The sequence below is a fragment of the Stigmatopora argus genome, chromosome 5, assembly GCF_051989625.1.
Source record: "Stigmatopora argus isolate UIUO_Sarg chromosome 5, RoL_Sarg_1.0, whole genome shotgun sequence".
NCBI lineage: Eukaryota > Metazoa > Chordata > Actinopteri > Syngnathiformes > Syngnathidae > Stigmatopora > Stigmatopora argus.
This window is the reverse complement of record NC_135391.1, coordinates 18,798,490-18,825,727: the sequence shown is the minus strand read 5'-3', so window position 1 is coordinate 18,825,727 and position 27,238 is coordinate 18,798,490. Positions and strand designations below refer to the sequence as shown.

General features: G+C 41.4%; 2 protein-coding genes and 1 long non-coding RNA gene across 6 annotated transcripts in view; 1 reads left to right on the top strand and 2 right to left on the bottom strand.

The window, feature by feature from the left end:
• The first annotated feature begins 2,018 nt into the window (after positions 1-2,018).
• stpg2 (sperm-tail PG-rich repeat containing 2) overlaps positions 2,019-27,238 on the top strand; it is a 60,635-nt gene continuing 35,415 nt past the window's right edge. For 3 of the 4 annotated variants that reach the window (XM_077600468.1, XM_077600469.1, XM_077600467.1), the window contains exons 1-7: positions 2,019-3,505; positions 3,567-3,670; positions 3,760-3,897; positions 7,384-7,557; positions 14,247-14,356; positions 16,352-16,460; positions 25,625-25,723. In XM_077600468.1, the coding sequence (XP_077456594.1) occupies positions 3,400-3,505; positions 3,567-3,670; positions 3,760-3,897; positions 7,384-7,557; positions 14,247-14,356; positions 16,352-16,460; positions 25,625-25,723 (840 nt within the window). In that variant the 5' untranslated portion in view covers positions 2,019-3,399. The remainder of the gene's footprint in view (positions 3,506-3,566; positions 3,671-3,759; positions 3,898-7,383; positions 7,558-14,246; positions 14,357-16,351; positions 16,461-25,624; positions 25,724-27,238) is intronic. The other variant, XM_077600470.1, reaches the window with a different exon arrangement.
• LOC144074209 (uncharacterized) lies at positions 5,693-9,000 on the bottom strand. Its single transcript, XR_013300258.1, has 3 exons — positions 8,895-9,000; positions 6,128-6,262; positions 5,693-6,021 (listed from the first exon to the last, which is right to left on the bottom strand). It is a non-coding gene; the product is annotated as an uncharacterized LOC144074209 (long non-coding RNA).
• LOC144074206 (general transcription factor II-I repeat domain-containing protein 2) lies at positions 19,066-20,756 on the bottom strand. Its single transcript, XM_077600471.1, has 2 exons — positions 19,491-20,756; positions 19,066-19,310 (listed from the first exon to the last, which is right to left on the bottom strand). The coding sequence occupies exon 1, from the start codon at positions 20,617-20,619 to the stop codon at positions 19,504-19,506; it is 1,116 nt and encodes a 371-aa protein (XP_077456597.1). The 5' UTR covers positions 20,620-20,756; the 3' UTR covers positions 19,066-19,310; positions 19,491-19,503.

The window sequence follows — 27,238 nt, the reverse complement described above, 5'->3', positions numbered from 1 at the left end:
GTAAAATTCATCTACTTCATTCACATTGGACTATAAACCCATTCGTGAGTTCGGTGATTTTGTTGAAACTATATCCAATTCGTAATTTTTATTTTATATTTTTCATTTTTTTACTGTATTGAAATAAATCAATTCGTAGACCAAATTGGACCATGGTATATTTCCGTTAACAACAGTGTCATTGAAGGCGTCATGAAAATTTGTTAAAATGTGTCATTGCTGCTCCCTACTGAGCATATTCTATAGCACTATACGTCAGTGGTGTGCCGTCAGGGCCTTCAAGGCCTTCTTTGCTGGCCTAAGAAATATCTGAATCACAGACTGGTGTTAATTATATTTTGTCCACGAATACTTAAATAATTCCAAATTGTCTGTTAGCTTCCTTTCATTGCTTTTCCCCCTGGCTGCACTGCTTCCAGATGTGTGTTTTCATATTGAAGCATTTAACCATTCACATTTCAGCCATTATTTGTTGCCAGGGTCAGAAATCTGCCTCAAGGCCTTCACAATCAGTTCTGCAGGCTCTGCTGCATTATCAAGTGTCAATAGGACTGTTGCTTTAACCAATCAGATTTCGAGTTGGCAACACCACAATGCCTTCTCGCAGGCGTAGGGATACGTCATCGCTTTCACCAACTACGATTGACTAGTGATAGAGTGGAATAGCCAGAGCTAACAAACTGTATCTGGAGCGAGCTGCACAGGCAAATATATTGTTGTGTTGATTTAAAGCCATTTTCAAGACGGACTATGCCAGAAATACGACAGGACAGGACAGGCTCGACTTTCAGCATTAGCTTCGATGGCGATAGAAAAGAAGGAAGAAAGAAAGTAGGATGGATATTGTGTACAGTTAAAAAGGATTTTTGGTGAGTAAAATATGGCTATATTCCTAAATAATATTTCAATTGTATGAAATTATATATGGACGTATCGACGTTCATCGCTGTCTTTTTCCCGGGGAAATGATACTCCGGGCCCGGTTCTGATGTCTAAAAAGCTCCAGTATTTGTATTTAATCAATAAATGCTGTTTTCGGCTGGATTTTACCCCATTTTTGGGCAATGTTTGCCGGTACGCCATTGACGTTCATCGCTGTCTTTTCCCGGGAAAATCACCCCCTGGCCCGGTTGTAATGTCTGAAAAGCTCCAGTATTTGTATTTAATCATTAAATGCTGCTAGGAAGTGGATTTTACCCCATTTTTGTGCATTGATTGATTGATAATTTTTTATGTGTTGCAGCTGTAGCTGCAGTAGAGGTTTTATAGCCATAAATTAGTTTTTGCTGAAGGCGTCACTAGGAAATTCACGGACCACCACTGCATATTAGTACTAATATTAGGGGTGCACTCTCTGTCTCTCTTTCTCTCTATCCCTCTGTATGTATGCATGTATGTATGTATTAAATAATTTAAAAATATATATATACATTTTTCATTTATCTAGATGGCTAAAAAGTCTGTAGTGGACTGCAACACTATCCTTGCATCTCTTTCAGGATCTTAAGGAGCAATTGTAATAAATAAGAAAATTCAAAATTTATCAGAACAAATATGGGTCAATCTAAGTAATCAGTTGGACAACAGAATCTCTGCAAAAGGCCCTCTACCTGTTTTATTTAAATTAAACAGGCACAATATCTGGGATGTTTAGGTCTAAGTATCATCAACCACTCAGAATACAGAGACACTGATAAAGATTCAACTCAACAACCCAGCAACGACAATGACAGTCTATTACCAGATTCCGAGACTTTTTAAATATCTCATCATTTGAAAAACGGGCTGATTTTATGCCTCAGCAAGTTAACTACAGAGTTAGGAAATATCTCATCTTATCTCATACCGCTTTATCCCCACAAGGGTTGCGGGGGTCGGGGGGGGGGGGGGGGGGTGCTGGAGCCTAGCTGACTTCAGGCCAGAGGCGGGGACACCCAGAATTGGTGGTCAGCCAATCGCAAGCCTCAGCAAGTTAACTACAGAGTTAGGAAATATCTCATCTCATTTTCTGAACCGCTTTATCCTCACAAGGGTTGCAGGGGGTGCTGGAGCCTAGCTGACTTCAGGCCAGAGGCGGGGACACCCAGAATTGGTGGTCAGCCAATCGCAGGGCACATGGAGACAAACAACCATTCACGCTCACACTCATACCTAGGGGCAATTTAGAATGTCCAATCAGCCTACCAACGCTCACACTCATACTTAGGGGCAATTTAGAATATCCAATCAGCCTACCAAGCTTGTCTTTGGAATGTGGGAGGAAACCGGAGTACCCGGAGAAAGCCCACGCAGGCCCGGGTAGAACATGCAAACTCCACACAGGTGGACCGACCTGGATTTGAACCCAGGTCCCCTACTGAGAGGCCGATGCGCTAACCACTCATCCGCCGGGCTGCCCCTGAGTCAGGAAATAATGTATAGACTACTCGACTGTATTTTAAAACTGTATTTTAAAACCAGGCACTTTGACCCAGACCATTAATGACATTTTGTGGAAGAAGGTGAAAATCACCTGTACAATTATGTTTCAAATAGCCAAGGTGTATCTTTCTGGAGAAAATAAATTTATAGATGTTAGAAAATACTACTGTAAAGATTGTATGGCACATAGATCTGACATGACACACACACATTTCGGGATTTGTAAATACATTTGAGATCTCTTCGTTTCAGATGTATGAACATTCATTAATTCATTGTTTGAACTGCTTATCCTCACAAGGATCGTGGGGGCTACTGGAACTTATCCCAGCTGACTTCGGGCACCAGGCGGGGGACTACCAGAGAAAACCAATACAGGCACAGAGGGAACATGCAAAATCAGCTTAACATGCATGTTTTTGGAATGTGGGAGAAAACCGGAGTAACCGGAGAAAAATCCTTCAACCCTCTGGAGAACATGCAAACTCCTCACCGGAGGACCGACCTGGAATCGAACCCAGGCAGGCGTGAGCGTGAATGGCTGTTTGTCTCATAGTGCCCTGCGATTGGCAGGCAACCGATTCGGGGTGTCCCCCGCCCACTGCCCAAATGTTTTTCTGAGAAATTCCAGCACCCTCGCGACCCCTGTGGGGATAAACGGAACCAAAAATGAATTAATGTATTTGATTCTGTTTTTGTTTTATCTCGTTTGCGCCGCTTCACTACAACCTCTGCATTGTGTGCCATTTGATACTTCACTAGATGCTAGCATTGTAAAAAGAGTTGTACTTTATGTGCATGAAATTTCAACAGCGTCAGACCGTGAATTCTCATAGCAGGTATCCTAGCAACTAAGGTTAGAATAGACCAGGTGGAGCTTGGTTTCCTAGAGACTATGTTGACAGGAAGCAGGAAAAGTTTCACCCAACGTTGATTGATTATTCCTGTAATAGTGAGTATAGGCACATTTTCCAAGTTATGTTTGGGCATGGATCAAGAATCACCTTCGCGCCAAATAGTGAGACTGGTCCAACAGTGGGGCCTGGATCATACGACATCATGTCAAGAAATTCCACAGTGTCGGGTAGGATTTTAAATGTCCAAGTTCCCGTAATACCCTCATGAAACCATTTCCTCCATTGCAGATGGCTATGCTCCGTTTTTGTCTCTGGCTAGCAGACTACCTCCGGTCGGAGAATCAGAGGGAACAAACCCAGGGCCTGGTTACTATGACACTTCACCTATTAAGGTACGTTGCTTTAATTTTCGCTCACAAATCCACTATTTCTAATATTTCGACATTCTCAAGTGGCTTCCTAACATGCATTACCTTTTCAGCTAAATATCCATGGTTGCTGCAGTCTTCGGAACCTTTCCGAGCGCTTCAAGAGTCCAATATTTGAGGGGCCCGGCCCTGCTGCCTATTATGTTCCCACTTTGTTAACCTGCGTTGATGACAAACCTAGGAGTAGAACGGTAAGTACAACGCGGAAATGTGACCTTATACCTTAATGCGTTAGCTCCACTTGATGGCAATAAACATGAAATACACCTGAACTGACATCATTGAAATTAGTTTTTTTTTCATACTAGACGTCCAATTCCAGTTCAAGTGGTTTAGACCAGGGGTGGGCCAACTATTCCACAAAGGGCCACAGTGGGTGCGGGTTTTCATTCAAACCCATAAAGAGCAGACCTTTTCACCAATCTGGTGTCCTACAAGCAGTGGCGGTCGGTGCATTTTCTCGTAGCGCCTTCAACGTATCAATCCAACCCTCAAAAACTATTGTATGGCTATAAAACCTCTACTGCAGCTAGAGCTGCGACACATAAAAAATAATCAATAAATCAATGCACAAAAATGTGTAAAATCCACTTCCTAGCAGCATTTCACGATTAAATACAAATACTGGAGCTTTTCACACATTAAAACCAGGCCAGGGGGGCGATTTTCCCGGGAAAAGACAGCGATGAACGTCAATGACGTACGGGCAAACATTGCCCGAAAATGGGGTAAAATCCAGCCGAAAACAGCATTTATTGATTAAATACAAATACAGGAGCTTTTTAGACATTACAACCAGGCCAGGGGGGTGATTTCCTCGGGAAAATACAGCGATGGACGTCAATGGCGAAACGGCAAAAATTAAACTGGGGTAAAATCCACATCCTAGCAGCATTTAGTGATTAAATACAAACACTGGAGCTTTTCAGATATCAGAACCGGGCCCACAATTGAAATATTATTTAGGAATATAGCCATATTATACTCACCAAAAATTCTTTTTAACTGTACACAATATCCATCCTCCTTTCTTTATTCCTTCTTTTCTATCGCCATCGAAGCTAATGATAAAAGTCGAGCCTGTCCTGTCATATTTCCGGCATTGTGGGTGGAGTTTGCGATCTCTGGCTGCCTCACTATGGCTTTGGCCCGCCTACTAGCCAATCATAGTTGGTGAAAGCAATGATGTATCCCAGCCAGCAAAATGCGAAAGCGTATGAAAAAGCATTGTGGGGCTGCCAACTCGAAATCTGATTGGTTAAAAGCAACAGTCTAGTTTAATGCAGGAGAGCCCGCAGAACTGATTGTGAAGGCTTTGAGGCAGATCTGATCTGGCAACAAATAATGGCTGAAATGTGATTGGTTAAATGCTTCAATATGAAAACACACATCTCGAAGCAGTGCAACCAGGGGGGAAAGCAATGAAAGAAAGCTAACAGACCATTTGGAATAATAAGTATTGATGGACAAAATATAATATGATTCAGATATTTCTTAGGCCAGCAGAGAAGGCCTTGAAGGCCCTGACGGCCCGCCACTGCCTACAAGTGCAATCAGTGGATTGCAGTCAGGTGCTTCTTGTTTTCTGCAGATATATTATTGAGTGTCTGTGCTGGATCGGTTGGAACAAAAACCTGCACCCACACCTTGCCCACCCTTGGTTCAAACGCATCGGGCTGTTAATTAATGGCTTGTTGTCAAATCATCTAAGAAAAATGACTTAGTTTTAGTCATTTAACTTTGATTTTGGCCGCTAATTTACCATCCCCAATGTCATTAAAAGTTCAAGATATTATACTATTTGCCACCCAAAGCAATCACATTTTTCTGTTGAACCTTCCACACATTTTCTGATATTATTTTTCCCCCTCTTCACCTGGTGGCTATACAGTAATAATTGTGAGTGCACATAAGTACCTGAGGACTTTTAGCGCATAAAATGGCTGATTTAATTAAAGAAAAACAAACAACAACACATAATTTTGCTTCTCGCATGTAGTTTTGTTACAGCTTAGTTATAAAACGGATGAAATTCATTATAATAATTCAAAAAAGAAAACTAACACAGTTCTCCTGAATCAAGTCCAGTTACATTAAATAAAAAACGAAATCTTTATCCATTTGTAGGGCATTCATTTAAATCATTGGCTACCATTGGTCGTCAATTACACTGAAATGTGAGAATTCAAACATTCTTGCAGTTTAGATTAATTGTGTGTATCCTTGTGCCCTGCGATTGGCTGGGCACCAATTCAGGGTGTCCCCTGCCTCTGGCCCGAAGTCAGCTCAAATAGGCTCCAGCAGCTCTCGCGACCCTAGGGAGAATAAAGCGGTTCAAAAAATTAGATTAAATGAAAAAAAACAGATAAAAGCAAAACTGGGGTGGTCCGGTGGTGCGAGTGGTTAGCACATCGGCCTCACAGCTCTGGGGTCCTGTGTTCAAATCCAGTTCATGTCCCTCTGCGTCCATCCTGCGATCGGCTGGCTACCGATTCAGGGTGTTCCCCGCCTCTGGCCCAGAGACAGCTGGGATTGGCAGCAGCACCCTCCGCAACCCTAGTGAGGAAAAAGTGGTTCAGAAAATGAGGGGGAAAAGACAAAACTAGAACTATTCCTTTTTAAATGTATTCTATTTAAATAAAATTCTCTGCAACTATTATCTTTCCTTAAAAATGCCTTCATTTAAAAAAAATATAAACAAGCAGGGGGCCCCGGCTTCGCACACTTAGAGAAGGTAAAGAAATTTAATCACTCATCTATTAGGATTCGACAGCCGTTTCTGGCCACCATAAAAATGTCAACTCTGTACGACTCATGGTTTGGATCCGACAGCCGTTTCAGGCAACCATAATGTCAACTCTCTACGATGCAGGGTTTGGACAAAAGTAGCGTGAGAATGTTAACATAAAACATCCACCCATCCATAAGTCACGCTTTATCGATTCCTGCTCCCCGAAACACTTCTTTCCCCCTTTCTTGACGGAAAGATTCGGCGAGACACGATGGTGCTGGACACGCTGAACCAAGACACCTTTCCACGTCATTTACGAATGTCATTTTGGGAGATTTTCCACCAGCGAGTTTCCAGGTGCACACGCCTGCATGCACGCACACACACACCTCCATCCGTACATCATGCTTTATAAGGATTAGAGAATAGATAAAGCATAATTTATGGATGGGTGGATGTTTTATAACTCCCGTCACGACAGAAAAAAAAGTGTTCCGTGGAGCACCTAGAAACTCGCTGGCGGACCAATCAGCCAAGCGGTGGGTTTATCATGTAAAAACAACAATTCATACATCAACTCTGCTTTCAGCTGTTGTTTACACACTTAAAAAAGGTGAAGAAATTCAATCACTCGTTTATTAGGATCCGACAGTCGTTGTTGGCCACCGATAAAAAATTTCAACTCTCTACGTTGCACGGTTTGGACAAATGTAGCGAGAGAATCTTAACATATACACACTCACACACCCATAAATCACGCTTTATAATGATTATAGAAAAGTAATTTAATAAAGTTATTTCTTATTATTCTGTTATGTATTTTTTATTGTTTGTAAATTTACACTCTTATTGACATTTTTATTAAATAGTGAGTGATTAACATGCCAGCCTCATTGTTCTTAGATCACGGGTTAAATCCTAGGCTTAATGTGTGTCTTTTTTGTAGACGCATCCAGCTAAAAGTATATTGGAAATGGTTGCCAACCATTCCGATGTGCCGTCCATTCCTTCCCCGGGTCAGGCCTATGGGTACGAGGAGGACGCCATGGGTATTCTCTGCAAGCAGGAGCCCCCGCACAGAGACACCACCCTGGGACCAGCCTACTATACCCTGTCAAATGTAATTCCTCAGTAACATTCACAAACACTTGCATTGAGCTTTGCGCTGACACCAAAGTCCCGTGACGCTGCAAAAATAGAACCCTATGGTATCCACCCAATACCTTTATATATATCCTAAAATGCATGCACCATCTTTCAGATTATATTAATCTAATCTCAAAAATCCATTTCCATGCCCAATGAATGTGGCTACACTTTGCAAGCTGTTCCTCAACAGTCATCCATTTTACAACAAAGTAGTGAAGCCTTTTGTAAATATTCCTGCAGTCAAATTACAATACAGTGGTACCTTGAGATGAGAGCTTAATGCGTTCCGGGACTGAGCTCGTATGTCGATTTACTCGTATCTCAAATCAACATTTCCCATAGAAATTAACTAAATACAAATTAATTCGTTCCAACACTCTGAAAAAACACAAAAAAACAGGATATTGGAACAGATTTTTTTTTATTTGTTCTAATTCGCCATCTATTAACACTAACAAATAACTAGTGATTATGATGTTTAATAGTACTAAAATTAGACGGATTTCGCGGAGGGGAGAGGGAGAGGGACAGAGAGAGAGAGTGTTAAGGGTTTTAGGTGAAGTGCCCCGAAGCATGCATAAAGACAGCTTTATTGGTGATGATGTCTTTTTATTACAATTAGCTCTGACAGAGCAAAGGCACGAGGGAGTTTTATTTATTTTTTTCGAGATGGCGCCGTCAGGCGGCAGCCGGTGGCAGTGGCTCTGTCCACTCTTATTTGTTTTTTTGTGGTTTACAGCCATTCTATCTTTTCCTTTTAATTGCATTTTAATATTTCCTAATACATTCCTTTTTACTTTACTTTATACTTTATACTTTAATGTTTTTACAACTTTCTTTGTTCTTGTCAAGTTGTTGTGTAACTCCCTCAGTTTTTGCCCCAACTTGAAAAAGGCCCTGATCTTCTAAACGCATGAACAACTCAAATTCTTCCTCAATTTTTACAATTTTATTGAGGTTTATGGTGATTAGGTTGAAAACCTTAAAGAAGGGGGAAAGAAGGAAGCATGTGACATCATTCAAGTTTCAAGTTACTATGTTGATCAAAGTGTTGCTCTTGAGATTACTAGACACATCTTGAATTTACTACAGAAATGCAGAAGTGTTCAAATGATAAAGTGGAAGTGAATGGGTACATTAACTGATTGAGTAAATCAAACACGAATATTCACTTTACACAGATTGATAGTAAGAGTGTTCCAAGTTAAAGGAAAACACAAAGAATGCAACATATACAATTTATGGTTGTGAGAAACAAACTGAGCATCAATCAGGTGGAATCCAAGTAGTACTCAAATTTGATCCTACCAGTTGCGTATGATCGGGAACTGAAGGGTGTCTTTGGTTCCTTGGTTGCCTGTATTGTCTTGTACTTTTTTGTGCAGGACTACTGAGCTTGTATACTGGCTATGGCCTCAGGCAGGAAGCGAGGAGAGTTTGGTCTGATTGGGTTTTTTTCTGCCCCCTGTTGGTCTGGAGGGGGGCAGACGTATCTTCCGCTTAGTTGACTTGACAGTTCTGTTAGCCTGGCTTCTTTCTGCTACTTCTTTTTTGGAAGCATTCAGCTATGCCTACCCTGTCATACACATGGGATAAGCTGTGAACAATATGCAGCACAAGGAGCAACACCTCGATACCGCAGGAAATCTGGAGCTGGACAAAAGTGCCAGGAGAAGAAGCGACGTTTCAGACCAATCATTCCATCTATTATTATGGGGAAAGTGAGATTGCTCCCCGAAAAGATGGAAGAGCTGCCGGCGCTTACCAGGCCGGAAATGGAGTTGAGGGGTTGTATTCTGTTACAGTTGATTCTTCAGCTTCAGACTACTGAGGGACTGTGTGGATAAGCTTGGAAGAGTGACTCTGCATATTTTCAACCCCGGTCACTGTCTGCAGAAGTTCCCCATCTTGTGGAAGACTTCCTGTGTGTGGTTCCAGTTTTATCCAACTCTACAACGTCTTTTTCTTGTCTGTATCCGTTCTTGCTACTGCAACCAAGATGGCGCCACTCAAGTGGCAGCCGGGAGCCGTAGCTCCATCCGCTCTTTCTCGTTTTGTGTTTTTGCTGCTTTTCTATCTTTTTAAATTACATTTTAATATTTCTTAATGCTTTCCCATACACTTTGCTTTGTACTGTGTGATTTTTGCTCTGTTGTTCTGCGAGCTTTGCGACTCGACCCAACCCGTCGCGTGGCTTGGTTTTTTTGTGCTAGTCCTAGATGTCTTTGGAGCCATTGAGCTGTGCCTCCACTGTCATGCACGCGGGATCAGCTGTGAGCAGTGGACGATAGTGCCGGGAGAAGAGGCAACACTCCAGACTGAGCATTCCATCATTGTTATGGGAGCGTGAGATCTCTCCCCGGTCAGATGGAGGAGCTGCCGGTGCTTGCTGGGCTGCTTGTGTGCTTTGAAGCCCCCCACCGGCCTCTCCGCTGCTGCTGATTAGGTGATAGGACAGTTTAGGAGGATCTAGGCAAGGAAGATGATCTTTAAAACCTCCAGACTACTGGGGGACTGTGCGGTAACCTCAGTCTCAGTCTGCAGAAGGTCCCCACCCTGTGGACTTCCTGTGTGTGGCTCCAGTTTTTTTTACCTAGGTCTACAATGTCTTGTGTGTCTTGCCACTGCAACCAAGGAAATTTCCCGAATACGGGATGAAATAAAGTTACAATCTAATCTAATCTAGTGTAGGCAAGCCAGGTGATAGGTTCACCAATAGGCATTCCCAAATGCATGCACAAATAAAGAGAAAAGACAATCTTCTGAATTTTGATGCAAGGGTCGAGAGCCGTGACGTCCGTGGGAAAAGTCCAAGGCAAAGGTATGGGATCCGTGATGTGAGAAACGTGATGGTGGTCGTAATTGTGGTCGGGATCGTACTCGTGGTCAGTGAACTGATAAAGACGATCAAGCACCGTGGTTCAGCTCTGGGTGGTTTAAATAGCTCTGTGGCTGTGATGAGCCGCACCTGCTGCTGCTGTTGTTGTTGTTGTTGTTAGGTCACCTCAGGCGCCTGAGGATTACCCTCAGCAGTGCTAGAGCTGTCACTGGAACGCGGATTAGTTCATCCAGGGGGTAGCCGGAGGTGTGGGGCAGTGCGAATATCTCCGGCTGGATGAAAAACGTAGGGCGCCACGTTCCTGGGTGGCAGCTCTGGGTGGTTTTGTTGGATTCGCAGGCCGCGACGGGCGGCCTCTCGGGAGACACCTCGTGAAGGTTCCAACTGTTGTCTCCCCCTGCTGCTGCTTAGCCCATTAGGTGCTGGACCTGTAATTGGATGACTGGCGCAACCGCCTACTTGTCTGGCCCTGACAGGTTGAAAGAGGAATTATGGTGTGAGCAGTGTTCCCTCTAAGCTGCGCGCGTGCGCAATTGCGCACTACTCTCGTCCTCGCTGCGCAGCAGCAATCATATGGCGCGCAGTAAAAAAAAAAAAAAAAAAAAAAAATTTTTTTTTTTTTTTTTTTTTTTTTTTTTTACCCTTTTCCCCATGATGGCGCCGTTTAAGCGGCAGCAAGTGGCAGTAGCTCTGTCCACTTATGTTTTTCGTGTTTTACAGCATGTTTTACATGAAAAATGGACAGGTCGCCGAATGGACGTTCCGCCGGACGTTCATTCGGCGACCTGCCCGTCTGTCAAACGTCCGTCGGCGAAACGTCTTTAGGCGAATCATCCGAGTACCGATGATGTCGCTCACACTGGTACTCAGTGCGCTCAGGGAGGTTGACTTTCTGCTCAGACCAACGAAAAATTAGAGGGAACATTGGGTGTGAGTTGTGAGCGTACTCAACCCAAGGCAGCTGGTCGCTCCTGGTGGAAGGTTGGGCGTGGGTGGTGCAGCGAAGTGCTGCCTCCAGCTGCTGGTTGGTCTCCTCTCCAAATGCCGGCGCGGACGCCCACCGGACCGGCCACTCCCACGCCTCGTCACCGGCCGGTGCGGACGCCCGCCGGACCGGCCACTCCCACGCCTCCTCGCCGGCGCGGACGCCCGCCGGTCCGGCCACTCCCACGCCTCGTCTCAGGCCGGCGCGGATGCCCGCCGGACCGGCCACTCCCACGCCCCGTCTCGGGCCGGCGCGGACGCCCGCCGGACTGGCCATTCCTACGTCTCGTCGCGGACGCCCGCCGGTCCGGCCACTCCCACGCCTCGTCTCAGGCCGGCGCGGATTCCCGACGGACCGTTCACTTCCCCGCCTCGTCAAGTGCCGGCACGGACGCCCCATGGACTGTGTTAAGTGTATGAATGTTACCATTGCGCTATCAACCATATCACTAGGTGAGGTTAAATGGTGTTGAAATAGGTATACAGTGGTACCTCGACATACGAATGCGAATACGAGCAATTTGAGATACGAGTAAAATTTTGAGCAAATATTTATCTTGAGATATGAGACAAATTTTGATATTCGATCAGACAGCGGACGCGAGAGGCTGCTCATAAGAACATCATGTGCACTGTCTCTATCCCCGCAACTCCCTCGTGTAATGTCTCTGTGGTAGCAACTCTCTGTGTAATGTCTGCGAGCACTGGGCGGAGCGTTGCATTTTTTCAGTGTTTTTTTCCCCCGTTAGTCAGTGCGAATGGCGTATATACTACTTCTCCTTGGCAAGTGGTCGTGTGTTATCCTATTGTGAGGACATTTGTGTGCATCATTTTGGGAATATTTTGAAGGGAATACAAAAACAAACAACGCTCGATAGGTTCCTTTTAGTTGCATGTGAAAGTCAGGATGGAGGTGAGGCAAATAGAGACAACCCGGCCGGGAGAAGAAAGGTATCAAAATTTAAAACAAAATTAGAATTAAGTTTAGTGTAAGGTTAGATTAAATTTATTTTTGAGTGTCTGCATCGTAATCCAAGTTCATTTAAATTTGTTTATGTTATGTTACGAGCGCGTTGCCGTGAAAAAAGTCCTCCCCCGTCCGTCTCTCTCTCTCCCCCCTGCGAAATCCGTATAATTTTTGTATGTACTAATAAACATATTTTAGTAATATTAAACCACTAGTTATTTGTTACTTTGTTAATAGATGGCGAATTAGAACAAATAAAAAAGTTTTTCCAATCCTATATCCTGTTTTGGGTGTTTTTTCAGAGGGTTGGAACAAATTAATTTGTTTTTAGTTCATTTCTATGGGAAACGTTCGTTTGAGTTACGAGAATATCGACATACGAGCTCAGTGCCGGAACGCATTAAGCTCGTATCTCGAGGTACCACTGTACTTGGGATACTTTATGTTATAGCAGTGTTTGTCTGGCCGGGAAGGGCAAGAGAAACCTGGCGGCATGCCAGCCTTAAATCAATTTGAATGGATTGGACGGCTATCACGGTTAACAGAAATGAAGCTATGATCTGTTTTTTTATGTGCATCACAAGAAGGGAGAGGGGAAAAACAAATTTATATCATACGTGGTGGACATTCTCTTCAATAATATAAAGTCTATTGCCACAAGCTGTTTGTTGTTGCACTTTTAAAAGACCTGCAAGACATAAAAATGCAATTCCTGCCTGTCAGTCACTAGCACACAAACCCTTTTTGTTTCCAAGTGCAACCGCAGTACAGTATATTTTGTTTCCCCGCTATGACGGCAAGGGGATTGAACCTGCGATCGCACCTCGCGATAGATATCGAGATAAAGAGCAGAAGACTGGCGCCCCGAGGAGTTTTTTCTTTTGAGCAAGACTTCGAATGTCTTCTCCCTACTCGTCTCAGGATGTGTGAAAGCGAACAGGTCAAAGAAAAGTTACCAGAAGAGGCGGTCAAGTTGAGGCACTTTGATTTGCATTTTTAATTCACGTATTTCTCATTTTTTACTTTTTAGACTGTACTGGACTGTTTACATTACAATTAGGAACATGAGTTGATGCAAACACAGATGAATTATTGAGGAAGTCAACTTGAGTTTTATCCCAGTACCCTCATTAATATGTGGGGGTGTCTGTTTATGCAATTTGATGCTCACCAAGTATCTATAGTACTTTGAAATGACTGTACATAGGTCATGGAGGGCTCCCTTAATTCAGTGCCCCCACTTCTAGAATCAACTCTTTATGGGGGAATCATTGAACTCAGATTGTCATTATTGGCACATATATAGGAACCGCTGGTGAGAGACCGAAGTCCCTCATGCACCAATGGAAGCGTCACGCCGACACTGTGGCACTATCTCTAGTGCCTTTTTAATAATATTTTTTCTTTATTAGACACTTCTGCATGCATACTCTCATTGATACTCATTGATTAGCAACAGTGAAAAATATTCTCAAAAGAATTCAGAGATGTTTTTTTTTACTTTCAAAGTGGTGAAATGATTAATAAATGCATACATTTTCATGTATTTTTACTTTTAAATTCTGAGTATGGCTCTCAAGGAATAATGTTTGAAAATATGAATTGTTTATGGCTCTCTTAGTCAAAAAGGTTCCCGACCCCTGAGGTAGAGGCTAATATTTGAGGTAATGTACCTCTTCTTTTTGTCAGTAATGACATTTTTGTCAAAAGTTGAGATGTGTGACTGAACATCATTTAAGAGTAAAAATGCTAACATCAAGTGTGACACTTTTCTCAACTTCACTTCACCTTCAGCTTCACATGGTAATGTAGTTAAACATGAGAGTATTTAAATTTAATTCATCATTCCATCATTCACATTTTTCTTCAGGGTGAGAAGACATCAAAGTACCAGGGCGTACATTTTGGCAATATGAGTGCCAGAAAAAGCCAAGTGAGCAAAGACGAGGGTCCTGGGCCAGGTCACTACTACCCTGAAATGTGAGCCCCACATGTCACTTTACATGCAAACCGTCAGATTAAAATTGACCCACTGTTTCCAAAATTGCATTTTTTTTTGGTAGCACTTTTTTTCCTTCACAGCTTTACTACTCGCAATGTCACTCTCACATCTGTTTCTGTAATATTTCATAGTGAGAATATATTAGGGGCTGTCAAAAGTATTGATACATTGATATTGAATTGACGGTGGGAGGTGTTCAACCATGCTGCTTGACTTCATATTTATGCTGTGAATTTAAAATAGTTTATCTCGAGTAAACATCCAATAACCACATGAACAAAAATGTATTTATAAAATATACATTAAATATAGAAAACGGCATTGAAAACCATAAATAGAAGTTAAAACACCCTGAAATTAAAAAAAATCAAATATAGAATCTTAATTTTAAAAAAAGATACATTCATTCTAATTAATAATTAATAAGGAGGCGCATCGGCCTCACAGTTGTGAGATCAAGGGTTCAATCTCGTGGTACACCGGTTTCCTCCCACATCCCTAAAACCTGTGTGTTTGGCTAGCTTCAGTGCCTGGGGTTGGCCCCAGCACCCCCACAACCCTTCAGGATAAGCGGTACAAAAATTGAATGAATAAATAAAAAGGAGGATTTCATAAATAAATTCCTCTCCTTTTTTATGATTTGTTTTTCCCCTAAAATGTTGCTTTTATTAAGATAAATAAATAGTTTTCAGGATTTTCTCAGGGGTCGGCAATAAATAATTGGAAGAAAATTATTGCAATAATGTTCTTAATATTGTTCTGAAGGATTTTTTTGAAATTATAGACAAATACAGACAGGAAAAACATTGAAGTTTCAGGTCAGAGCTCAAAACAATAGTTTGTTTGCAAGAGAAAGGACAACCTCTGATAATCTGACTCCCGTTTTTAAACTTTTTTTTCCAGCTGGCCAAAGTGGTCGTTAATTTGAATATTAGTGGATGTGCTTCAGTTACAAAGGAATTTTCATTTAAGGATTTTTCTATGGCTTGCTAGTCTGTTAATTAACTTGCTTTAGCACTTAGCACAACAAATGCTCCCTTGGAAGGTCCCTATAGTTTTTTTCTATTACGAGCGAATTTATTTTATCTTGTAAATCCACGATCGCAAATCCAAAAAACGCAATTTTCGTCCTGATTTGTGATGGGAACTTTGGGACTACAACCCTGACAACTTTGACACGGTATGGGAATTAATGGTTAATGGGATCACTGTGGCTCTCAGATTTTGACGTCGATTTTTTAGAATGTTTTTTTACAGATTTTAAACGAGGCAATGCGGGTTATCACAAAAAGAACACTTTTTTTTAAACTTAGTGAGTTAAACACCGATTTTCTTTGGTAATTGTGCAAAATATTTAATAGCAGGAGTTAAAATATATTGCATTAGATTTCAATTTTACTGCTAAAATGTAAATTAATTAATTTTTGCGGCCAAAATTTAAATTGATTTCCTTGGCGAGACAAATTAATTTTTGGCACAAAAATTATTATTTTTTTTCCATGCCCTAATTTTCTTTCTCTATAGTTACTTTACAATCTTATTTTAATTCTTTTTTACGTTACATATTTTATTTTTGATTAATTTCCTATATTCTATTTCCTTTTATTTATTTTCTCTTTTTTAAATTTAGGAGTTTGGCTGAGAGTTAACAGCAATAATACAGGATATTTTCCATTTTTCATGTTAATAAAAAATATTAAATAGTTGTTTTTTACATCAAAAGTATCAAAAATTTTACCAAGTTGTTTTTAATATCGATATTATATATATTTTTTTAAATCTCGACAACAGTAGTCAATAATTTTAAATGTATACTGCTTTTATTTATTGTCATATAAAGGGAGTCTAGTAGAAAGCATAACATAATAGGAAAAAAAAGAACAGTCTTGTTTTCACACTTAAATAGTAATTTTTAATAGGTTGTCTTACTTACCGTGATGTTATTTGTGCCTTCTCTCCAAAATAAACGCCAGCATCCCTGAAACACACTATGAAAATGTCAACCTGAGAAAAGAGAAGGTCAAGGCGGAGCTGGTTATTCCTCGATATCACCAACTGCTGTCCCAGCTGGAGCTCAAAAAAGCAAGTGCATCTTTTGATGACTTCTACTTTGTTGTTGTACTAACATAAATTGATTACACGCATTCATCTGTCCACTTTTTCGGCATGCGGTACAAACCACACACTGATTCACATGTTTCAATTTTGAAACGTAAAAAACATTATTTCAAATGTTACTTTTCCCACTGTTTTTATACGTTTCAGTTAAGTCAGCCCCAACCCCCCCCAACACCAAATCATGCATAACTTGTTAGACGTCTACGCCATTTCCTCTTGAATATGGAGAATTTCCAGATTACTTCCTGTTGATTTTTGGTCAATTTTGGAAAACTTCCACTTCTTTTTTGTAACCTATTGATTTGAGGTCATCTCTGAGTGACTTTGTTTTTTTTCACTTCCTGTTGATTTTGGGGCATTGGCATTTATTGATGGCGATAGATGTTCAAATCGATTTGAACTAGGATGGCTGTCTTTATCCCAAGGGCCCCTCCTGGTCCAAATAGATTGTGCGTCTATCCCCGTCAAAGCCAGTAAGAGAATGTCATGTTAACCAAAAGACATTCCCAAATGCACGCCCAAGTAAGAGGAAAAGACGATCTTCTGGAATGTTCACTTGCAAGGATTACAACCGTTGGTACAGCTTCCCAACTCTGTTCTGACCTTACACATATTTTCTGTTGTTTTATTGCATTCGAGGACCCTGATTACAATGTACGTCTCAACACTAAGGAGACGGGTGAAAGTACAAGTGAGACGTCAATAGTTAAAAGTTAAAAACAGATGAAGGTCTGGAATTCCTGTGGAGGACGCAGGTGCAATTCCCAGATAAGATTTCCAGCACTGCAAGGCATTCTGGATCCTCATTGTTTTGTCTGCTCCAGAAGTCTAAGGCCTTTTGCCTTCTCCTTAAGCAATGATGATACTAATAATGATGAGCAAAGCAATAATTTAATAGTAAAGCAAAGCTTATTCTTCATTACAAGCAAATGTATAATAATATGAAATAAAATCCTGACTGAGAGTTAAAATACCAAAGAGATATTTGTCGTGGGACTCCACAGAACTAATGTAGACCAGAGTTCCTATGCTGCACTTTGGTACCTTTAGGTGGCAGTGAAGTGCTATCTTTCAGTATTCTCCACTCTCCACACATTCTTACATAGTGCGTGAACCACAACGTACCGTTGCCTCTCCTCTTTCAAAATAGAGAGAAATCAACTTTTGACTTGACGCCTTTGTACAGGGAAGTAAAACATCTTCCATCTGTCAAACTCCTCTCACTTTCTCTCTCTCTCCCGACACATTCCAGAAGAAAAATGCATCAAAACCAGGTTTTATTATTAGTATATGTAATAGTGGAGTATCCTGTGACTTTCAGGCTTTGCCCTCCACACGTCCATGTCGTATTTGTCCCCGTGCTTCCATCCGTCATCATTAGTAGCTCACCGCGATCAACTTTGTAACGTACGTGCACATAAAGCAGATGGGTCATTAGTCACTGTGGGGACAGAACACCTCCTTACCAGAGCCGTCCCGCAGAAGCTCATTAAATCATATTTTGGACATGCAGCACTTTTAGATCGGCCACATCTCCTCTTATCTGATCTATGTTTTAAATTGAACACAAACCATCTGCTCATCCTGAACTTCATCATCAAGTATCACTCTCCATAATTACCATCATCCTAATTATCATCCTCATCACCATCATCAACACTGATGACATGATTGCAACCCTGGGATAGATAGCATTAGAGAACCCAAATCTTTTTGAGTTAGCTGTGTTAGGTCTTTTTTTCCAGAGAGATGAAGAACAGACAAAAGAAAAGAATGAATTGTGAGACAAGAAACATCGGTAAATATTTATGCTACCTATACAAAGAGGGTTGCGCGCTACTCTTATTGAGGAGACACCATGTGGGATGATGGTGTTAAAAGATAACCAATCACAGTCATTTCTCCTAGTTTAAATGAATTAAACGTATGTTGTCATCGGGACCAATGATTTAAATGCATCAACAGGCTTCATGTCTTGCATTTTATAATGTTCATAATCAATGTGTTGGGGGCTATATATTTTCCTGAAATATATAGTGTAATACATCAATTTTTTTTCAACCCTACACAGCCTTGGTTTTTCACACTTCCCTTAATAACATTTTCAGCCACTGGATTTGAATTGTGAAAGTGCATGCGACTGAACAAAGGGTGTCACACAAAATTAAATCAAAACAAGTGCCCCTGCTCTGTTTGAGTGTCCGACGACAAGGATTTTTTTTATGTACCTGCAATATATTGTATTCAGACAATACCAAACTTGTTCATGGTACGCACGCCGACACTGTAAAGCAGGGGTCCCCAAACTTTTTCCTGTGAGGGCCACATAACTTTTCCCTTCTCTGATGGGGGGCCGGTGTCAGTTTGTAACAGAAAAAGTGTGACGATCGTAGGGGAGCTTAATTTTTTTTTATTGTTTTCCAGAAAGCCACACATAACCAAATAACCCTTTCCAGGTTCTTTACAGAAAAAAGTCAGAAAACAAATAATAACACTATTAATGAAATAAATAATAACTAAATAACCCCCTCTGAGTTCTTCACATAAAAAACTGGAAATAAATAACACTATTTATGAAATAAATAAGAACTAAATAACTCTCTCTGGGTTCTTCATAGAAAAAAAGCCATGGAACATTAACTTTCTGTTGTGCCATGCACAATCTTAACAGATAAAAGTTCAGCTCAGTTGTCAGAGCAGAATCTCTCTGACACATATGAGCAGTCTCCTAAAGTTCTTGTGTTTCTTCCTTATAATCATTTTGTTCCAATAGGCTTGTAGACACCGCTGTTTGCAGCTCTCTCATCAACTTCCCTGTGAAAACCACAAAGGAAGCAGGTTGAGAAACTGAACTAAGTGAAACCGCACCTACACAGCACAATACATTTCACTACCAGTATGGTTGTAAAGGTGGATTTTATCCCAGTAGATTTTATTATGATTATATTTGTTTATGCTCAGAATGACTCATTCAAATCAGAAAAGTGAGCTTACCTATGTCTGTTCATCAGTGTGAACTGTGGGCCTGCATCTGGCTGGTGAGAAGTTGAATATCAGGTTCCATTCTAGTTACAGCCAGTCTCAAGCACTGATGCAAATGTTCATCTGTCAATCTTGATCTCATCGGAGTTTTCAGCAGTTTCATGCGAGAAAAGGTTTTCTCGCAGATATACGTGCTGCCAAAAACTGAGGACATTTTCATTGCATGTTTTTTGATGTTTGGATATGTGTCGTTTGGGAGGGAGGCATAGAAGTCAATGAGACTGTTGAGCTTGAATGCGTCTTTCAGAACATCACAGTTCTGTAACTCAGCCAACTCAAACTGATATGAAGGCTGGGCTTCATCAATGTCGGCAACAAAGGGGTTCTGAAAAAGACGGATTTCTTTTGCATGAACATGTAGTTCAGTGAATCGCACACCGAACTCCGCCTTCAGCATTTCCAGTGCTTCCACGCACTTTTCAGCTGGGAACGGGACCGCTGGGTTCTCTGTCGACAGGTTTTGGGTAGCAGGAAGATGGACAAAGTTGCGCTTTTTCACTTGTTCCAAAAGCAGCGCTAATTTCACCTCAAATGCTTTTATGTGTGAATACATGTCGCAAATGAGTTTCCCTTCGCCTTGTAGCTGCAAGTTAAGGTGGGTAAGTATTTCTGTCACGTCTGTTAAAAATGCGAGGTGCCATTTCCATTCTGGGTTGATCAGCTCTGGGACCGTTTTGTCTTTTAAATGAAGAAACGCGTTAATTTCGGGTGGAAGCTCGTAAAAACGCCTCAAAACTCTGCCCCGGCTCAGCCATCGGACCTCTGTGTAGTACAGCACATCTCCGTGCGTAGACTCCAGTTCAGACAGGAATTCTTGGAACTGCCTGTGTTTAAGTCCCTTTGCCCTGATGAAGTTTATGCACGACACCACGACCTTCATTACAGAATCCCACGTCAACACTTTGCAGCACAGTGCTTGCTGGTGAATTAGGCAGTGGACTCGTAGCGGGGCGGTGAGACCCCTTTTTTCCAACTCACGGTTCATGCATCCTATTAAACCGCGAGTTTCGCCCACCATGCTAGGAGCCCCGTCAGTCGTGATGCTAGCCAGCTTTGACCAGTCCAGCTCCAACTTCTCCATGGTTTGGCACACTTTGTCAAAAATATCCTCTCCCGTTGTGGTCCCTTTGAGACTTTGGAGGGCTGCCAGATCCTCGCATATCTCAAAGTTTGCGCTAACTCCACGAATAAAAATGAGCAGTTGCGCTGTGTCTTGCACGTCCGTGCCTTCACTGAAAAAAAGTCAAATTCTTTCGTCTTCTGCTGCAGCTGGGCATAGACATTATTCCCGATTTCTTCAACGCGTCTGGTGATTGTACTCGCCGACAGACTTACGGCATTAAATGCATCTTTCTTCTCGGGACACACTTCCTCCACGACAACATCCATACATTTCTTAAAAAACTCTCCGTCAGTGAAAGGCTTACCGTTGCTTGCTATCAGTTTAGCAACCCGAAAGCTGGCCCGAACGGATGCCTGGTTCAGCTGAGCTTGGCGTAGAAATGTAGTCTGCTGAGATAATAGTCCAACTTTTAGCTTTGAGAGTTTGTCTCCTCGTATTTGGCCTTGCACGCTATCGTACTTGTCCTTGTGACGGGATTCGTAGTGCCGGCGAAGATTGTATTCTTTGAATACTGCGACCGTCTCTTGACAGATGAGACAAACAGCCTTTTCTTTGCATTGAACAAAAAAATAATCGTTTGTCCACTGCAGGTTAAATACCCTGCATTCTGAATCAATTTTTCTCTTAACTAACCTTTTCGCCATTATTCCGTTCTCAAACAGGTTCAGGTTGCACAGTTTTTATATGCTTGAATAGCATCGCAATAGCCATGGTACCAGGGCTCCGCCCTCACCTGCGATCGTCCCGATGTCTCGCTAACACTCTGCTCACACATGCAACGGTGGAATGCCCGCATGCATCAAAGGCAAACACTCTCCCCGCGCGTGTCACCAAAGGAGCAATGCGAAGGCCCGATTCACTGGGAAGATTTGTGGGCTCAGCAGGGGTGCAATGAACCAAACACAAGATTAAAACGTCCCAGTCTTCAAGGCCAAATAGGAAAATAAATCCGATAGCGTCTCTGGTATTGTTCAGAGGGCCGGTCCAAATGTGCCGGCGGGCTGCATCCCAAAAAAAAAAAAATTAAAAAAAAAAAAAAAAAAAAAAAAAAAAAAAAAAAAACATAGCGTCTCTGGTATTGTTCAGAGGGCCGGTCCAAATGTGCCGGCGGGCCGTATCCGGCCCGCGGGCCGTAGTTTGGTGACCCCTGCTGTAAAGAATAATTAGAAATGCAATTTCTGGAGAATTGTGTGGGGATACTTTGATCTAATGGTTTTAACCCTGGCAGATCACTTCCTGCTGTCACACGCTGACAGCAAAAAGAATAAATTAGAAATACAATTTCTGGAGAATTGCGTGGAGATACTTTGCTCCAATGAAGTTAACTCCAGCAGATCACTTCCTTTTGATTTTGGGCTATTTTAGAATTAATTTTCTCTACTTTGGGCTTCTTCCCTTTTGGAGTATTTCCTAGTTCTTCCTGTTGATTTTGAGACATTCCTGGGTTACTTTTGTTTAATTTTGAGGTATTCCTGGATCACTTCCTATTGATTATGGATCACTTCCTGATGATTTGATTTTGGGGGAGTACAGAGATTTTTTGTAAAAAATAATGAGGTTGTAGGTCATGTGTCATTGGAAATTTGTAGTACATATTTTGGCATCATCAAAAGTTTTTGCTTCGACTGGATGATTACTTGTGCGCCTTGATTTTGTGAATTTCTTCAATGCGTTGTTTAAGTGAATCAGAAAAGTAGCATTTTGAACATTTAAAATTGTGTTTACCATATTGAATGAATAAGACCAATTTCGGCAAAAAGTTGTTTGTGTCGCAACCGTGAATGATAAGGAGTGAAATCAAAAGTTGGAACAATGTGAATTGCTCCAAGTATGTGGGCAGAGCGGTACATCCAAAAAGTGAAAAAAGTGCCAAAAATATGAATACTGTGATCCATCTTCACTTCACGGCTTCACTACATCGCGGATGTTCATAAAAATGTTAAAATCCACACGGAACCTAGGGAAGTGGCTTCCGCTTGCCACTGAGAAAATGGCAGAAGACAGAGCACTGTAACTCAACTTAGCACCGAGGAAAAAAAATGGTGGGCGGTGGTCGTCATTTTCATCTGAAAATAGAGCCCCTGTGAGGGTGGATTTCTATCAGAAATGTGAGCTCTGTGCGACCTTACGCCATAGTGCTTATTTGAAAATAGAACTCGACGAATTGGACGGCAGAGAGCACCGGTGAAGGGGGATTTTTTTCACAAATGTGAGCCCCTGATGACGTTACCGCAGACGCCGTGTTCCTAAACCAAAAATAGAGATCGCTCAGCGGATTCCGGGAGTCTAGTGGTAGTGGAACTGACGGTGGAATATCCCAGATATGTTTGCAAGTGCAGGCTTCGGGCGACGTTGGCCAGCGAGGATGGCGGGATACTGCGGCGGAGCAACGTGGAAGTTTAGATTCTTTTAAGTCTGGGCAGTGGGCTGACGTCGTTGCACTTATCTGAAAATAGAGCTCCCTGGACGGCTAATTTACAGTTGGACGGCGCGGAGGAGTGAATTGAAAGTTTAACTTCCCAGCCGGTGATCCGGCGGCGAATGCCGGCGGCCTTGGCCGGCGATCGGCGGCCCATGCCAGCGGCAAGTGAGGTCTGCCCTGCAGGCCCCGACCGGAACAGGCAGCGATAGGTTTTTTGCGTGACCGGACGTTTCGTCGCCGGACATTTCGTCGACGGACAATTCGTCGCCGGACAGTTCGTCGAACAGACATTTTGTCGCCGGACATTTCGTCGAGGGACAATTCGTCGCCTGACATTTCGTCGACGGACAATTCGTCGCCGGATTCGTCGCCGGACATTTCGTCGACGGAGAATTCGTCGCCGGATTCGTCGCACGCTCTCAAAATTATAAGCATGAGAGAGAGAGATTTTACTGTTGAAAGCGATCAACCAGGTAATCTCTCGCTCTCAAAATTATAATCATGAGAGAGAGAGAGAGAGAGAGAGTTTGTCATTGCATTGACAATGTCAGAGCATTAATATCTAAATATCTAGTATAAAAATTATCAATAAGTTGCGTTCTTGCTACTGTCACAATGAAATTTCCAGAATATGGGATGAATAAAGTTATCCAATCCAATCCAATTATTGGCGTGTGTGTACATGTTTTTCAATTTATATTGTATACAATTAAAATGAATAAAAACACTCGAGGGTTGATTCTTTTTCATACCAATTATCTCATGCATGTCATGACAGTGATAGACCCCCAATTCAAACTGGGAATTTCAGGATTGAGAGAATGAAGGTTCATCTGCACCTCACAGTCAACATGAATCGGACGTCTACCGCCGTCAATGGCAGCCGAAGGGTTAAATGAGTGCTCTATAAGGGTTAAAAATAATATAATTCAGTGTATCAGAGGCTTACGTGGAAGTTCTGATCTAACCACTTTAACAGAGGTGTTGGGACATGACAATAACAGTATAAAATGTAGGATCGGCACGGGTGAGGCAAGTTTGTCTATACAACACAAGAACAGGACATTTCGTTTTGTCACCCAGGAACACATAAATTGAAAAACATGTACACACGCCAATAATACGCAACTTATTGATAATTTTGGTATTAGATATTTAGATATTAATGCTCTGACATTGTCAATGCAATGACAAACTCTCTCTTTCTCTCATGATTATAATTTTTAGAGCGAGATATTACCTTGTTGATCGCTTTCAACAGTAAAATCACTCTCCCCCTCTTCATGATTATAATTTTGAGAGCGAACGAATCCGGCGACGAATTGTCCGTCGACAATATGTCCGGCGATGAATCCGGCGACGAATTGTCCGTTGACGAATCCGGCGACAAATTGTCCGTCGCCGACATGTCCGGCGACGAAATGTCTGTTCGACCAACTGTCCGGCACGAAGCGTCCGTTCGACAAAACGTCCCGGGACGAAGTGTCCGTCGACGAAATGTCTGGGTACCGTTTTTTGGAGAGGATAACTTACTGGACATTCTTATTCCAAAATGAACTGATAGAGCCAGGGTTCATGAGGATCGCATCTGTGGGGATACTGCTGGCTAGTTTCATGGTAAAGCCAGCCTTAATCAACAAGCTCGATTGTCCTCGTACTTTAAAAAACAAGAACAAAGCCTGTTTTGACTGATTCCTTTATCAGAGACAATGGTCTTTTTTAGGTAGTTTTGTGACCCGACATGTTTCGATCCCACACTTAGTCAGACGAGTACAGTTATCCCCCGAATATCGCGGATAATGTAGACCAGACATGCCCACAAGAAGACAAAATGAACTTAATAGAATTAAGAACAAATCCTTGCTGCCTGTATACTGGATGAGTAACCGGAAAGCCTGGATCACGAAAGTCTTGATAATCTGTTTCAATCCTAACGTGAAGTGGTACCTCGCTGAAAGGGGGGATCCCCTTCAAGGACTTGGACTCAAACTCCATTTACCAGATTTTTTGGATTTATGTCAAGCGGAAAGAACCATTATCATTATGAATACAGTATTTAAAGTTTTTACAATTTTTAAAATATATATATTACATTTAGATATTAATACATTACAGTCTTTTCATATGCTTATAGCTGTAACATTTAATAAATACACTTCTTGATAATTGTATTTTTGTACTTGTATTTCTTTATAGGCACAAAAACATGTAATATGGTAGTAATAATAGGGGTCTTCCTACTTTGCAGTTTTTTGATTCTCATGGCCATGTCTGGTCTAAAATATCCGCAATATTCGCGGGATGGCTGTACTATCCTTGGGGAGCTTTGCTTTGCTTTGCAAAGTATAACCTCAAAAATTAATCGGTCTAAAGATTTTGTGCGGAAACTCACTTATTCTTTATTCAATTTTATTTCATGCTTTGCAACTGTGTGTTTTTATGAGAAAATACAATGTTTAATTGGATACAGTACAAGCAACTGGGAATTTCCTTTGAGGAATAGAAGTGCCAGTGGCCTCAATTCCACTTGTCTTTGCACAGGGTGTACCTGGTCCTGATCATTATGACATCAGAGGACAGTTTGAGAGGCCCCATGATCAGAAGCAGCGGGCCACCTCCTCCTTTCTCTCTCAGACTGAGGTACAACACACAGTCTACAAATTTTAAATTCTCTAATCTCTTTTAACTGATTTAGTCGTGAATATTTCACTGTCAATGTGGGGAATAGACTTTCTATTAATTTTGTGTTTTTGTGTGTGTGTTCGCGTTTTATACCCATACATATACATTTTAAATATATTAAAAAATAATAATCTTTGAGTAAATACGGAGGATTATTTAAGTCTGTTATTTGTTTCCTCATTTTCTTTTTAAATGGTGATGCTAGACGACAATGGTCAACATAACGGCCTGGAGGCCCACCCCATCAAAGATATATATATACATATATATATATATATATATATATATATATATATATATATATATATTTATATATATATTTATATATATATATATATATATATATATATATATATATATATATATATATATATATATATATATATATATATATATATATAATAAACATTTTTCAATTGAAAAAATCTAATATTTTCAGTGATTCCTGTTTTAAATGAACAAAACAGAATATTTCCTGTTTTCTATCTTTTTTGTAATAAGCCACTTTATGGTTATGAGGTTCACTCGCCTGACTTCAGTGCGGGCAGGTGCGGGGTCGATTCCTGCTGGTGGCAGTATGAGTGTGAGTGCGGATGGTCGTTTGTCTCTCTCTCCGCCCTGCGGCTGACTGGCGACCTGTCTGCCTTTCGCTCTAAGTCAGTTGGAATAGGCTCCAGCAAACTCTGCACCCCTTACGAGGACGCGCGGTACGGAAGATGGATGGAGAATATTGTTTATAATGTAAATAAATATATAAATAATTTACTGTCTTTCCTTTAAAACATCTGTCAATTATTGTTTACCACTTTGCGGCTTCAACATTCGCAGCGTCGGTCCATTGCGGTTTATTATATTAAGCTTATAAAAAAAGTTCATAAAAATGTCACAATTCATGCAGAAACTTGCAAGTGGAAGACAGGAGATGAAAATTGGCGGAGCGCAGCGCACCGCTTCTTCTTCGGCGTTGAAATGGGTGGCACTTAGCACAGAAGAAGAATCGAAATGTCACCGTAAAAGAATGACGCGCCAAATTATCCAGACAGCCCAGAAGGATGTTTCCTTTTCCTCTTTCGCATTGCACACACAAAAACTACGCCGAGCCTATTCCATTATTGTTTGGATTTTGAATCATATATATATATATATATACATGTGGTCAAAAGTTTACATACACTTGTGAAGAACATAATGCCATGGCTCTCTTGAGTTTCCTGTTATTTCTACAACTCTGATTTTTCTCTGATAGAGTGATTGGAACAGATACTTCTTTGTCACAAAACATTCATGAAGTTTGGTTCTTTTATGACTTGATTATGGGTGAACAGAAAAAAGTGATCAAATCTGCTGGGTCCAAATTATACATACAGCAGCGCTAATATTTGGTGACATGTGCCTTGGCCATTTTCACTTCAATTAGGCGCTTTTAGTAGCCATCCACAAGCTTCTGGCAAACTTCTGGTTGAATCTTTGACC

Bases quoted from the DNA above. Each gene is read 5' to 3' on its own strand.
- LOC144074206 (XM_077600471.1), bottom strand. From the start codon at position 20,619: ATGGAGAAGTTGGAGCTGGACTGGTCAAAGCTGGCTAGCATCACGACT.